This window comes from Giraffa tippelskirchi, chromosome X (genome assembly GCF_054371585.1).
Source record: "Giraffa tippelskirchi isolate mGirTip1 chromosome X, T2T-mGirTip1v1.2.pri, whole genome shotgun sequence".
NCBI lineage: Eukaryota > Metazoa > Chordata > Mammalia > Artiodactyla > Giraffidae > Giraffa > Giraffa tippelskirchi.
In genome coordinates, this window is record NC_137289.1 from 136,013,928 (window position 1) to 136,028,808 (window position 14,881).

The window sequence follows — 14,881 nt, forward strand, 5'->3', positions numbered from 1 at the left end:
TATCTTCTTTGTATAAAATCACAAGAATTTCTGTTCCAAAAATGCCAAACCCATTACTATCTGGTCACATTGCAATTGGGGAAAAAAAATAATTTTTCAAATAGCGGTGATAGCACCAATTTGGTCATGTAACATATTTTCCCCCCTTATGGTGTATACTTTTCAAATTCCTGCCAGAAAATTATTTCCAATCTCTCTCTCAAGATAGTTAACTCAAAATTTTGACATTTTCCTGATTAAGATAAATTTCAACTTCAGGTCAGGTCCTATGAGGGGGAAAAGAAATTACTAAAGAGCACTGCACCTGTCGAAACTGCTTTCTGTTACCAGACACATTTTCCCTTAGAGTATTTACACTTTTATACTAAAAAGACATCATTTCATCACTGCATTTTCCTCTTTTTTAGAGCTGTATGCAAAACGTTGGCTTTATCTATTTTTTAAAACCTAAAATAATGTATTTCATTTTCTATCCTCAAGAAGGCTGAGTCATCAGGACAGAAATTAGAAGTCAGTGAATGCTTCTTAAAGAAAATGGTTTATAGTAAACAGGAAAGACCAGAGCAGTTAATTGTGGGATGGTTTAAGAGGCTATCTTAAAAATATAGACTATTTTAGGAATCACAATAACACAAGAGTGGATGAAACTAAGTCACAGAGACCATAAGAGAAGATCAGCAAAGTGGGGCCTGTTGGTTGACTCTGAAAACAATAATCCCTTTTATTTGATCCAGAAAAGGATTAAAGATCACTGGAAAAATGTCATAAAGGGAGCTGGTCGAGGAAAATAACTTTATCTTAGTCATATGGATATTATGAAAGAATTTCAAAAGTCAGAAAAGGGGTGATAAAAAAACTGGAATCATTGGGTGTGACATGGATAAGGAAAATGAGTAATAAAACTAGTAATAGGGGTCCTAACTTGTTCAGGGGTTTTTGTTATATTTCAGAGGGCAAAAAAAGTAGACTCAAGCAACTGCAGATTATGAAATATTTTCAGGCACTGCAAGTGAACAGACAGGAGCTGAGAAATAATGTACTTTAGAGTAATAGACTGAGCAAAAACTAGAAACAGTTACTGTACTGACCTACTTTTGTACCTTTTTCCAATAACTGCTTTGTTTTTATTTACTGTAAAAAGGATTAGGTTTTAAAATTTTGTCAAAATTACAAGAAGACTGAATGCAATTTCCAACTGAAAAAGGTTAGTTTCAAACACTGATTATTTGATATTCTCAAAAAAATATTTTTATAAAATTCATTTTTAAAATTAATTTTGAAAGCTACGAGACATTTCCAGATTGTGTGAAGTACTATCAGGATAATATGGGACATAAATGCTTATTTTACTGACTCATGAGGAGTTCATATATTTACTGGAACTAACACTGACACTCTCATACCAAATTTTAATTGTCAGCAGAAAATGCAATGAGTATTGGATTTTACAAATAGTGGAGCTGGGAGTGAGCAAAAAACATGGAAGTATTTCCTCACAGCACTCAATTAACATCCATTAATACTTAGGTGTCCTGAAATATATTTTAATAAAAAGAAATAAATCAAAGTGAATTGCAATGTATATATGGTCCTTCATAATTAAACTTGAATATATTCTACCAAAGCTTAATAATCTTGTCAGCCAGTAGTTTTTCCCTTCATTTCCTGCTCTGCTAACTGAGTTTCTATAGCACTTCTAAAAATTGTCTGGAAGCATTAAATACATGGCCATGCTATTTTTATATGCTTAGTGGTTCATTTCCTGTTTAGTGAAGAAAAATATAGCCTAGAAAGAACATAAAGTATATACCTTACTAAAGAGTTACAACTATCTACAATTGTGACCAGGTGAAAGCATATGTTATATACATGCTTTAAATGTTAAGGATGATGAAACTGTCACATTAGGAGCATGTTTTTAAAGAACTCCCACAATGCTACAGTTGTTCAAAAGTCCTACTCATGCTTTGGTACTTCCTATATAACGCTACATACAACACTAAATGAGGGTTAGCCATTCCAGAGCTACAGCCTGAATTAATTGAGTTTTAAATATTAGTGCATCTGAAGAAAGGGTGAAAAGTATTTTTAAAGTGTATTTTATAAAGTTTATTTGGGGAAAAGAGTGGGAGGGATTAATTAAGGTAACAGGGTAAGTTACCTTCATTAATTTGAGGAAATGTTCCTTTCATCCAACTACTTTTTTAAACCTTATTTTCCAATAGTATTTGCAATCAAATTTATATGAAGATTATGGGAATTTCAGCAGTAAGCAGTTTGGGACTTGAAGTATACAGATACATCAGTGATTCTCTTCCCCTTTAATGTATACAAAGATACATGAATTCTGTTTTTTCAAATAGCTCTAAAATGTGTCACCAACAGGTAGGAAAATAAATTATTCAACTTAAATATAACAATCACTTAAAATCACAGCAATTGATGTTAGTTCAGCCTCAAAGAAGCTGCATTTTAGGCTGGAGAGATTTTTAAAGGACTAGTGTACTGAGAAACTAATGATGTGTGTCACAATATGTACATCATGCGTTCTGTATGCTTCAGTGGACCTCAAGTATAGAGAGGGGAAACTGCAGAAATGTACTGGGAAGGTGGGAGGTGAAGAAGATGGAGTATGCAGCACTCACTACAAGCATCATGGGAATTTGTGAGAGGTAGTCTCTGAAGGTAATCTGACTCCCATGGAGCCAAGACAGCTTTTCTTTACTTCAGTAACAAGACTGAAACTAAAGTAATCTCATAGGCAAATTCAAAGAAAGGATTTTAATTAAGCATTCTTGCTTCTTGCATGTACTCTGGCTCTTTCTTCCATGACTGAGAAACAGAGAAGACAGATGTTTGTCTGCATCTGGCACTCCAAAGGGGGTTAAAACTGATGGGAATCTAGAAGAGTGGAATTTCAATAGCAAATATGAAAAGAGAAGAGCTGCAGGAAAAAAAAATGAGCCACTGCAGGACTTTGTCTTAGTCATGGCACCCATGGCACCTTAGCACAATTCACCGAACACAGGGGGGCAGTCGATAAATAATAAATTCGATTTAAGTCAATACACTCAATTGTACTGTGCTTTGCAGTTACAAAGCACTTTCCACATATTAGAAAAGAAAAACGAAGTAAATGAAGAATAAAGGAGCAAGTAAGGGAATAAAAGGAAAGCAAATGGATAAAGGAAAATCCACAAGAACAAGAGGCTGAAAAGGCTCAGGGAAAAAAGAAAAAAAAAAAATTGAGTTTCCCCCTGTCGTTCTCTATCCCTTCCAATCATCCTACCTTTCGTTCTAAAGTACCTGAAGCTTAGAAAGTCTGAGTGCTAAGCAAGCCCTAAGAAGCGGCTCCCTCATCCTCGGAACATTTTCAAATGATAAGCCTTGGTCCCTGACTAATCTACCCAGAGCTTGTGCCTAAGAATAACCACGGGCAAAGCTCTAATATCTCCCAAGTGTAGCGAGGAATCCTTTTTTTTCATCCCATCCATCCCCCGTCAGCATTCCCCAAATCTTAGTAATCTTGAGGATGGGAGGGGGTGCAGTGGTCGTGGGGGGGGGGTCCTCTACAGGCCCCTTAACTCAGATAACAGAGGGAGATAGTGAGGCAGGAAAGACCAGGGACTAGAGAAAAAGCCCACGTTTGAGATTAGGAGAGCGAATAAATTAAGTACGGTTATTAGAAATTGCCAGGGGGCAAAAGGAGAGAGTCGTCAAGATGGAAGAAATGAGAGGGCACTTGAATGTGCGTATCATCTTACACCTGGATCGAGCCCCCAGTAAAAAGCCTTAAGATGCAAAGCCTCAAGCGGTCAGAAGAGGAGGAGGCAGAGGATGCGGGGTGAGGGTGGAGGGGGGATGCACAGGAGGGAGCCACAGACACCAGCGCCGATGCTGTCCCGGGGGAAGCATGTTTTCCTCTCCTCCGAAGTAGCGCATCCCTCGAGCATCCTCAGCCCAACCTGGGGAAAAGGGTGAGTTCCCCGGATCCAAACCCCTGCGGCCGAGTCCTGACCCCATTATGTGGGCTTAAAAGTTGTCGGGAGAGTTGGCGTAAGAAAAGGCAGTTAGCAGGGGCGGCCGCCAAGGGGGTGTCAGGATTCGCAGGAACAAAGGGGCCGGAGGAAGGGGCGATAGTCCCTGGGGCCTCCTCCTTGAGGGGGAAAACCAGAGTCGCTACATCCTCCCGGCCTGAGGGTACCGAGGGGAGCCAGGAGGCGGAAAGACAGGAATTCCGCCGCCGGGCTTCCAGCATCCCATCGGGTTGCGCCGGCCACCCCCACGCTCTCCGCGCCCCTCTCCAGCTGGGAAGCCACTGGCTGGAGACAATAGGAGACCGGGATCCCGAGCCCCAATCAGTCCTGGCGGTCCCCCGCCGCCCTCGGCGCCCCAAGATCAGCCCCAATGGCGGGCTCGGCCGCGGCGGGCGACCCTTCCCTCCCGCGCGCCGGGACCCCGCGCCCCAGGGCCGTCTCGCCGTCCGCACAGTGGGCATTACCTTTCATCCAGTCCACGACTTGACTCGGAGACCATTTGCTCACTGGTTCCATGATAAGAGCCATGGGCACAGGGTTGGTTCCGCGCGAAGCGCGGAGCTCGGAGCTCAGACACAAAACGAACTCAGCAGCCTGAGCCGCCCTCAGGTGGGGTCCCTCGCTGGTCGCTGCCTCGCTGGACGGGCGGCGCGGAGAAGGCGGCTTTTGTGTATCGAGTCTCGCGGCTGCAATGTCTTGCAGCAAACGGCGGGCAGCAGCGGTGGGAGAGGCGACGGGGAGGGAAAGGCGCCGGGGTCGCGGCTCCGCGCCGGCTCTGCTCGCTCCCCGCTGAGGTGGCGGCTGCAGCCGTGGCTCGGCCACTCCGCTCGGGTCTCGGTCCCTCCGGGGCTTCAGTTCATGGCTTGCACTGCCGAGGGTCGCTCCGCTAACGCAAGGAGCTGCCGCCGCACTCCCGAAGCCAACTTGCCCGTTCGCCTCGTGCGCGGGAGTGAAGCCCCGGGCACGACCAGCTACCCGGCGGAAATGACGAGGGGCCTCCTGCCACCCAAAATATCTCTCCGCAGCCCTCGGGTGCGGGGCACGCGCGCCACGAGCCCCCCGCCCGCTCGCTGCCGCGCGGTCCCGCCCCCGGGGCCGACGGCAAGAGCGCGAGGCGCGTGCGCGTGCGCGCCCGCACGAGGCCCGATCCCGGGGTCTGCCTGTCAGTCAGGCAGGTGCGGGCGGCTTGCAGCGTCGCGTTCCCGCCCTGCGGGCAGCCCCGGTACGGAGGCGGACGAGGAGCGCGTGCGCGGCGGCAGTGGCGGCGGCGGCGGCCTTGGGTCGGTCGGTCAGTCAGTCTGTCAGTCAGGTGCCGGGGCGGCGGGAGCGCGGCTCTGAAGGGCCTCTGAGCGGACGCGGCGGCGGTGGCGGGACGCCCTGCCCACCAGTTGAGCGCCAACTGCTGAGGCGGCTGAGGAGGTACCTGTGGCCCCGCCGCCGAGGGGAGGGGGACGCCGCTGAGCGCGGGGGTTAAAGTGGGAGCCCGGGCTTTCCTCGCTCCCGCCCTCCCGCTGCTGAGTGGGCTCCCGAGGTGATTCCCGAGCCCCGCGCACGCCCGCGGAGACGGAGGCGTGGAATGCCGCGGACGGGGATCGGGCCCCGCCGGCCAGAGACGCAGCGATGACGAGGCAGGAGGGCCGGTGCTGTGGGACCGTCCCCGGTGCTGCACCGGCCCGGAAAATCAGGCGCCCAGCCTGGAGCCTGCGAGCGCCGGCCGCGGCGATTCTGAGGGAGGTTCGGCCCCACGTGCCTTTTGAAGGGCTCGGTATGGGGTTTTCGGCCAACTCCACCGAAGCTCAGAGCGCCCCGTGCCCATTTTAGGGGATGTCCTTTTGTTTAAAGATATTCTTGTGTAAGAATTGAAGGGTAACACTGGGCTTGAAAATGAGTGACAAAGTGTGGAAAACGATTCTTCAAAACTCCCGTTCTTCAGAAATGTTACACAGGCTCCCGTGCAATCCTTAGTAAAAAGCTTGCCTAATGAGGCTCGATTTAAATGACAAATAATTCATCCTAGAATGTTTGGACGCAAGCAGTCTGCCACCATTGTAGATGTTTTCTCTTTGTCATTCTTAAATAGCTCCACTGAGTAAAAGAGAAACTCGTTTTACTTGTATAACCATTTCAATAACGGCAGTAGGTTTTGCCAGTCCCTGCAGTAACCCATTTTCTCTAGTTAAACTGCATGAGATGCAGAACTGCCACTTTTCTCAACTAACAGGAGTTGACATCTCCCCACCCCCACCCCGCCCCTCAAACACACAAAGAGCTGAAACCACAGTAGAAATATTTTTGATCTTTTCAGGCTAGTGATACACAAGAAGCAAAACTTAAGATGACCCGTCTGTAGGCTGTGGTTTATTTTTTTTAATAATACAAACTTAAAAGTATATGGGAGATTTTGGGAAGAAATGTAGATTGTCTAGATAAGTCTACACTCAGGTGAAATAGATAAAGCACCTTCCTTGCATAATTCAGATCGTGGTGGGATTTACAGTTTTTTTCTTGGCTTAACCAGGCGTGAAAGGTTTATTTTGAAGTGCCTCCATTCCTGTGTTCTCAGAAGGCTGCATCAAAATTTCTATAAAAGATCATTTCCAAGCATCAGTAATTTATGGAGTAGCTTTATATTCAGAAATGGAATGGATGCATTGTGAATCATTAGAGGTTACAGTCACACAGAGATGTTGAAAATAATTTGACCAAAAGAATAGTGCTAATAATAACAATGAACGTTTATTGAGCTCTGTGCTAAGTATTTTACTTATATTTTATCCTCAAAACAGCTCTATCATTAGCAACATTTTATAGATGAGAAACTCGTGTCTATCACATTCACTTCCTATCTCCAGAGCCTATGACACGTAGTTCAATAAATGTTGAATAAATTAATGAATAAGGCTTAAAGAGTTTAAGTAATTTGTCTGAGATCATGATGCATGATTGTAATACCAAGTTAAGGTGATTCCACAATATGAGCTTTTAAAACTAGTACAAAGATTGGTATCAATGCCACAAAATGAACAGTACTTTGGAAGGGGAAGGTCTATTTATCGTTAACTGACCATGTCTCATCAGAAAGTTAACGACAAAGGAGGCTGAGAGTCACCATTGAGCAGTACCAACTGAGAATATAGGAAATGAAGAAATTTGGCTGAAACACCCAAACAGTGTATCCTGGCTGTGTTTTTATGACAAGCAACCAGACTATACATCATAGTGCAAGCAAGCTTAAAGTGAGATAGTGTTTGCATAATGAATGTAATATCAATCAAAACAAATGCTAAAGACCAGGATGCAGTAAAAATTAAAGACATGCATTTCATGAAAAGACAAGTGCCAGAGAAAATGGGGAAAAAAGACCCTAGAAAAAGAGGATATTGAGAATTACATCACAGAATTAGTTTGTACACATTCTCCTATTTATGTTACATTAAGGAATTTATTTAATCTAATCACCTGAGATAACTTTCAACCTGTGGGATCTAGTTCCCTGACCAGGGATGGAGCCCTGGCCCCTGGATTGAGGGCATGGAGCCTGAGCCACTGTATTCCTGGGGAAGTCTCTCTACAACTTTTCAAATAAACTACCTTTTATATTCTTTTGCCTCTTATTCAAAATGTTAATCTCTTGTCCCATTTTCATTAGTATAACGTTATTACATAAAACTTCAACCTCTTAATTTTGCCTTCTCACTGAACAAATCTCAAGGATTAGGGGAAAAGGAATGTTGTCATAAACTACATATCACAACAGTGCACTAAATGATATGTGACACATACTTCAACAGTATAGATATAAAAGCCAAACTGATTCTTTGGAAGCAGCCTTGGATTCTTTTTGGAAGCAGGTAAAGGAGAAACATTAAATTGATTAAATTGATTGGAGACAGAACTTGTTAGACATCTGCAACTACATCAAAATAAACCACTTTAAATCGTCTTTTAATCCAATTGTTATAGTTTTGTATTTTTGTCTTTTAGACCCTCTCGATTTCCATAAAAAATTAAAATGTCTTGACCAAAATATTTTCAGTTAAGATTTTGTAGTATAGTGTAATGAGTCTAAGTACTTCAGATACAAAATTTACAAAGGTCCTCTTGACTAGAGTCTAGGTGCTAGATGGGGAGGGAACCTTAAGTCTTTGTCTCTTTGGGGCCAAAGACAGGAGTAAATAATGTGAATGTTTCTTCTGGAGCTGCAAGTTGAAGATCTCTAACCTCCACATGTTCTAACCTAGATTATTTCATAGGGGCCTTAATCTTCACTTTCCATTTCTTCTGCTGAGAAGCTTGTTCTGCACACACCTCAGACTTGCAATGCAAGACTTATTTTAATGTTTTTTAGTTATTTAACATTTACAGAATGTCTTGCAGAGCCCTTTCCGGTATAGTCCCAATTTGCTTAGATTGTGTTTCTGCTATAGCTCTCTGTTTAACATTTAGATTTCTTGCTTTTTAAATGAGTAATATATTATCAGAAATTTTTTTCTCTTTTATCTTTCATTTTTGAATAATTAGTGAGGAGTGACCACACAGAACAGCGTGTGGGTAGTCCATGTCCTAAAAGAGAGGAAAGGATGAGAGCCCTCTTTTTCCACTTAGTTGTGCCCAAACCTTTTCTATAATTCCAAAAGCAGGTATTCTATGCTGGCCCAAGTTGTATACCTTGATCAGAAAAATTAGCTAGCCAATTCAGGTAAGACTAGTAGTGATAAAACTAAATACAAATTATTCTCAAGAAGAGTATATAAAACTTGCTCCAGAGAAGGTAAAGCAAAATTTCTGGAACAATGTTTTTATTTTCTTGCTGTATAATTCAACTAACAGCTATCAGTAAAGAACCAAAGCCTCTGAAAAAAGCAAATCTGTCTATGCCTCCAGTAGTCAGAGAGGTAAGTAGGAAGAGTAGTCTTTAACCATAAATGGACCTTCAAGTGTGCTTCTCTGGACCAAACTTCCCTTTAGATTATCAGGGAGAAAGACCCTGAGACTATAATTAAATTAATAGAATCCTTTCTTTGCTGTTCTGCCTCAAGGGTAAACTGTATTAAATCAAGCCATGTCCTTTCCAGACCAAGACTCACAGCAATCATCTCTGAGTGAAGAAAAATTGGCTGAAGTTGAGATTATCCCAATAGAGTGTTTTTAGGGCTCTTTCCAGGTATTAATCACAGTCTAATAAAAATCCCAGAGCCCACCTAAGATTAGGAGACCTAGTTTTCTTGACTAGCCCTAGCCCATCAGGGAAGTTTCTGGTATACTTAGAAGCCATTAATGAAAAGAATATAAACTTATTATTAAACATTTTTTTAAACACTACCAATGTGGTGGCCCAAGTTGTATCCTTAATCAGAAAAAATGAGCTTTATTTTGTGGATGCAAAGATGACCAAGATGCTCATAGACCAATAGTGGAAACAAACATTCACAATTAATTTGATAGGATAATGTGATAAGTGCAGTGATAGATGGGTCTAGTACTATGCATTGAAAACCTAACAACTGGGAGGAAGACGGTGTGTGTGAGCAGTTACAAAGCAACTGCCTAGAAGTGCCTGGATGGCTGGAGTTGAAAAGCAAAGCAAGAGGCAACAAGAGATGAGGTGGGAGGGGTAGACAATAGCCAGATCAGGGGGAAAAATTCAAACTAAAAGGTAACCTAAAAGATAGCTTTTCAAGAATTTTAAGCAACTAAGTGATTTGGTCATGTTTATGTATTTATGTTTTTATATTGACTGGCAGCCATGGAGAAGCACCGATGTGAGAGGGACAGGATAGAGAGAGAAGTCAATCTGGAGGACGTGGCAATAGACCAATGAAGACATGACTTGGGTCAGATGGATTTAATAAATATTCAGCAGAACTTGGTAATCGATTGGATATGAGAGGTTAGGAAAAGAGCAATATCAAGAATGATTTGCATGATTCTAGCTTTGGTGAATGGGTAAATTATTTCTTCTCCATCTAAAATTTTTAAAAAAAGAGGATTTGGAAAAGGAAAACGACCTGAGATATTCTTTTGTGGACATTCTAAACATGAGGTACCCATGGGACAAGTGAGAAGGGCTTCTCAGTGGGTAGTTTCTGCATTCACATATAGAAATGTGAAGCTCAGTATAGACTGAAGATAAAGACTTGAAAGTTACTCCTAAGACATAAATGAGGACCAGAAGAGTGTGAGATGTCCATGGAGGACACCCACAGAAAGAAAGAGAAAATAAAATTGTGAGAAGAACAAGAGAATGAAGTGTCATGGCAGCCCAATGAAAAAAGAGTTTCAGATAGAAAAGAGTGAAAAATGGCGTGCAGTGCAAAAATGATGTTGTTCCAGTAAGAATTGAAAAGAAAAATCTGGTGGTTTTGTCAGTTTAGATATCTCCACCTGCCTTACTGATATCTGTGGAAGAACTGGATGTCAAAATAGGAAAACTTGGTATATATAGGCTATCAGCTTTTTCATAAGTTGATGTTTTTCTTCCTCATAACCCATCTATGTGTATATCTTATTCAGATGGCTCCACGATGAATAGTAACAGTTCTTCAATTTACCGCCACCACTTTCAGTACTATTTTCTGATGAAATCTCATCCATTAATAATGATCCCTACTCTTACCTAATTATACTTTCACCACTTATAGAATGATGTGTATGTGCTTAGTCACTTAGTCAAGTTCAACTCTTTACGACCCCATGGACTGTAGCCCACCGGCTCTTCTGTCCATAGGATTCTCCAGGCAAGAATATTGGAGTGGGTTGCCATGCCTTCCTCTAGGGGATCTACCCAACCCAGAGATCGAACCCAGGTCTCCCACATTGCAGGCCATCTGATTCTTTACCATCTGAGCCACCAGGAAAGCTCATGATGGCACCTTTTAACTAGGCTGACTTTGAAATCCTTCCCTCCTCATCAGATTATAGGAGAACAACTTTACCATGGCATTCTGGTCATGTTGCACATCTCTGCATAGGCAAGGCTCTACCACAGTCTGACACATGCCATGGCAAATGGCCTGTGATCTTCCCTGGAACATGGCAAATCGATACTGTGAGGAGGTATCTCAAGTCCATTTCTCATCTGCCACCTTGGTTCCAGCGAGGAATGGGACTTGCCATCTCAAAGGAGCTTCAGATACAACTTCAGACTAAAGAACTGTTCAGCAGTAGTTTAGAGTTGGCTCTTCAATGACAGAGTGGCCTACCATTGTATCATCTATCATCTGGCCTCTCCAATTTGGTTTCATCCTATGGGACTTGGGACGTGGGGAGTTGACACCATGCTGATGTTGTGTTGCTGTCTGTGTAAATAATAAACTTTCAAAATTCATTTGGAGTTGTTTTTGCCTTACTGACTGAATCTATGTAGGTGTGATAAACCAACCTAGCAGTTGCCACCACGCTGCTGCTTAGGTATTGCTTGACCACTTGGCACAGATTTGATCTTGGAAGTCCATAAATACTCCCCAAAAAAGTGAGCTCTGCTGAACCTCTGCCTGGATAAACTAGGCTAGTCCAGCCCTGGCCTAGTAAATTAGCAGCAAGAGTAGCAGCAGGAGCTGGATTTCAAATTCAAAAAGGATGTATTGCTTCAATCACTGGGGCTGCCTAAGATAACTCCATAACTAATAAAAGAAAAACCCTATGTTAATATTGCAGGTTAAGAATAAAAACCTGATCTAAACCTTTTCTTCTGAGCTTTAACATTATTTATTTACAAAACATCTAACTCTTAGGGTATTCCCTCATATTCAAAATGTTAGGTCCGTTTTCATCTGAACATTTATTAGTCTTATTGATAATGGCAAATGTGAACTGGCAAAATTGATGCTAGATAAGTTCAGACATTTTATTTATAAATTGGTATAGCTCAAAAAATCAAAAATTTTAAACATAAAAAGTACTTAAACAAATTGTTTGATCCTTGACTAATAATTCAGAGTATAGAAGAATAAAGATGGGGAGTGGGAAAGGAAGATTGCTTTCTTTCTCCATAGATAATTGTCATTTTTCTCAAATGGGTCTTATTTACTTCTAGGAAGATTGGAAAATTAAGGATGGTCATACCAAGTGGAACAAATCATTTATTCCCACTGACCAAGAGCTGTATCCAGAGAGAGAGAGAGAGAGGCATGTAAGTTTGTCCCTGCTTTTTACATTTTCTTGATTTTGAAAGGAAACTTAATTATTTGGATCATCTAAGTTATGAAAATATTTTGGTTTGTTTAGTTCCTCTTAAGAACTATTTCAAATACTTTGTAGCACATTGCAAAAGCTATCATTTATTGATGTTTAATCATGAGCATCTACTCCGTTTAGGCCCTGTACTAAGCACTATACATACAAAAATGTGAAACATGGTTGCTGTCCTTGAATCCTTTAAACAAAACAAAGTGTACAAATAGATACTTTTGACATATGGTAGCAAGTAAAATGAAAGAGACATACAAACGTATTTTGGGTGTATTTCAAAATATGAAAATATGAATGCAAAGCAAATAAATACACATATTTCTAGATTATAAAATGGCAATGTAATTTGTACATTGTATAATGTTTTGTCTCCATTCATTCATTCAATGGACATTTATTAAATGGTTACTGTGTACCAGGGACAAGGCTAAGCAACATGGATAAACCAGTGGATATAATGAATATGGCTCCTGAGCCTATGGAGTTTACAGTCTAGTGAAAAGCATACAGTACACAAGTAAGCAAACAAAATATGTATATAAAAATGTAAATTATGAAAAATACTGGCATGAAATGTACAAAGTGTAATGGTAGAGAACAACTATAGCAAGGGAGAGAGAAAATTCCTTACAGTGATCACAGACTACTCCGAGTATGTGACTTTTAGGCACAGTATTGAAATGCACACAAAGAATACAGGCAGGCAAAGATCAGAGATAGCTCATTTGAGGGAGAAGTAAAGCATGTGTGAAGTCCCTGGGGCAATAAAGAATTTGACGTGATTGAAGAACAGAAAGGAAGTCCATGTGACTGAAACATAGAGAATGGATGAGGGCATGAAAGGGGCAAGAGAAATAGGCTGGAGTTAGAAAAAAAGCAGTCTTCTAAGTCCATGTGGTAACTAGCTTGGAGTGTAGTGCAAAACCTTTAAGACTTGAAAGCAGGTCAGAAACATGATGTGATTTATATTTGTAATTTAAGGAGTTGAGCTTTCACTTCCAGAAAGACCAAGGAGAGGTACTTTCCCCTAGTCCTCCCACTACATACAATTTAAAACCCTGGACATTATATATAAAACAATGTAAGAAGGCTTTGAAATATAGACGAAAGCAGACAAGCAAGAGAACTCAGACCCAAGGAATGACACAGTGATGAGTTCCCAGGTTGTTTATTTTTTGTTCATCACAGACTTAGAGCTGAAGAAGCTAGCAACCTAGAAAAATGAAGAGTGAGTGAAAGGCACAGGCAAAAACGTCCTAAGAAAAGCCTGAGCTCTCTAGTTAAGTGACCAGGAAAGAGGCAGCTTAGGAAGGCAGAAAACATTGAGACAGTAACCATTCTACTCCAGCCAAATACCACTCAGAAAACTAAACCCCACCCCACCTTTGCCAGCAAAAGACAAAGTAGGGCACCTAGACTTCTTTAATTTACCAAGACTATAGCAAGGCACTTCAACACCCCTGCTATGGTGGTTTCAGAGAATGCCAAATTGGAATTAGGTCTTTCATCCTTGCCAGGCAGTATGACCTCCCCCGTCCCACTTCCAGTGAGGGAGAAACCTAGATTGCTTGCTTCCTCCGCTCAGTAGTAACAAGAGTGTCCCCCTCTCGGCTCTAGTGGTGTCAGAGGAGTCCTTGTGGAGAGTAAAGAGTTTGACTACTGCCCAGCAGTAATGATACCACCTCCCATCCCATGATGTCAGCAGAGACCAAATGTTGAGCTTAAGTGATGAAACACTTCAGCCCCTCTCAGTTTGGAAAATATTAGTGAAAGTCTGTAGGAAAGTCAGAAAGTCCAGATATCGCCCAACAATAATGAGAAGACTCAACTTCAGGTGTCAATGAAGGCTGAGTGGGAAACCCAGACTTTGTGACACCTGGCTGAAAAAGGGCCATACCTCTGCTTCCTCTTTTGGAGTGATGTCACAACTAAACACAAAGATTTATTTAAAATCCAGAGGCTCATAATACCCAAAATGTCCAGATTTCAGTTGAAATTCATTTGTCATACTAAGACCCACTAAGATCTCAAACTGAATAGACAAAGACAATTAATGCCAACAAGATAACAGAAATGTTAGAATTATCTGACAAAGATTTTAAAAAGCTTCAATGAACAATTAAAAACACACTTGAAATATATGAAAAAAATTTTAAAAGATCAGCAAAGAAATAGAAAACATAAAAAGAAACTAAATTTAAGAACCCAAGAATAAAATAACTGAAATAAAAATTCAACGTAGAGGTCAAACAGCAAGAATGGAGGTGACTCAGGAAAGAATCAATTAATTGAAAGATAAAATAGAGACTTCCTTAGTGGCTCAGTGGTTAAGAATCCACCTACCAATGCAGGAGACATGGGTTCGATTCCTGATCTGGAAGATCCACATGCCGTGGGGCAGCTAAGGCCATGTGCCACAACTACTGAGCCTGCCCTCTAGAGCCCAAGAGCCACAACTACTGAGCCCACGTGCTGCAGCTACTGAAGCCCTTGAGCCTAGAGCCTGTGCTCCACAACAAGAGAAGCCACTGCAATGAGAAGCCCGAGGACTGCAAGGAAGAGTAGCACCCGTTCACTGCAACTAGACAAAGCCTGTGCACAGCAACAAAGACCCAGCACAGTCAAAAATAAATAAATAAAAAAATTTTTTAAAT

The 14,881-nt window shown here is 41.8% G+C and overlaps 2 protein-coding genes across 10 annotated transcripts in view; one reads left to right on the forward strand and one right to left on the reverse strand.

Annotated features, from left to right (window-relative positions):
- Positions 1-5,596, reverse strand: part of CNKSR2 (connector enhancer of kinase suppressor of Ras 2) — a 276,605-nt gene extending 271,009 nt beyond the window's left edge. For 5 of the 9 annotated variants that reach the window (XM_081565963.1, XM_081565962.1, XM_081565969.1 and 2 more), the window contains exon 1: positions 4,502-5,596. In XM_081565963.1, the coding sequence (XP_081422089.1) occupies positions 4,502-4,565 (64 nt within the window). In that variant the 5' untranslated portion in view covers positions 4,566-5,596. The remainder of the gene's footprint in view (positions 1-4,501) is intronic. The other 4 variants (XM_081565960.1, XM_081565965.1, XM_081565964.1 and 1 more) reach the window with 2 other exon arrangements.
- LOC145535772 (uncharacterized) overlaps positions 4,896-14,881 on the forward strand; it is a 172,084-nt gene continuing 162,098 nt past the window's right edge. Inside the window, exons 1-3 of the mRNA XM_081564112.1 lie at positions 4,896-4,998; positions 5,063-5,456; positions 12,073-12,168. Of these exons, the coding sequence (XP_081420238.1) occupies positions 4,896-4,998; positions 5,063-5,456; positions 12,073-12,168 (593 nt within the window). The remainder of the gene's footprint in view (positions 4,999-5,062; positions 5,457-12,072; positions 12,169-14,881) is intronic.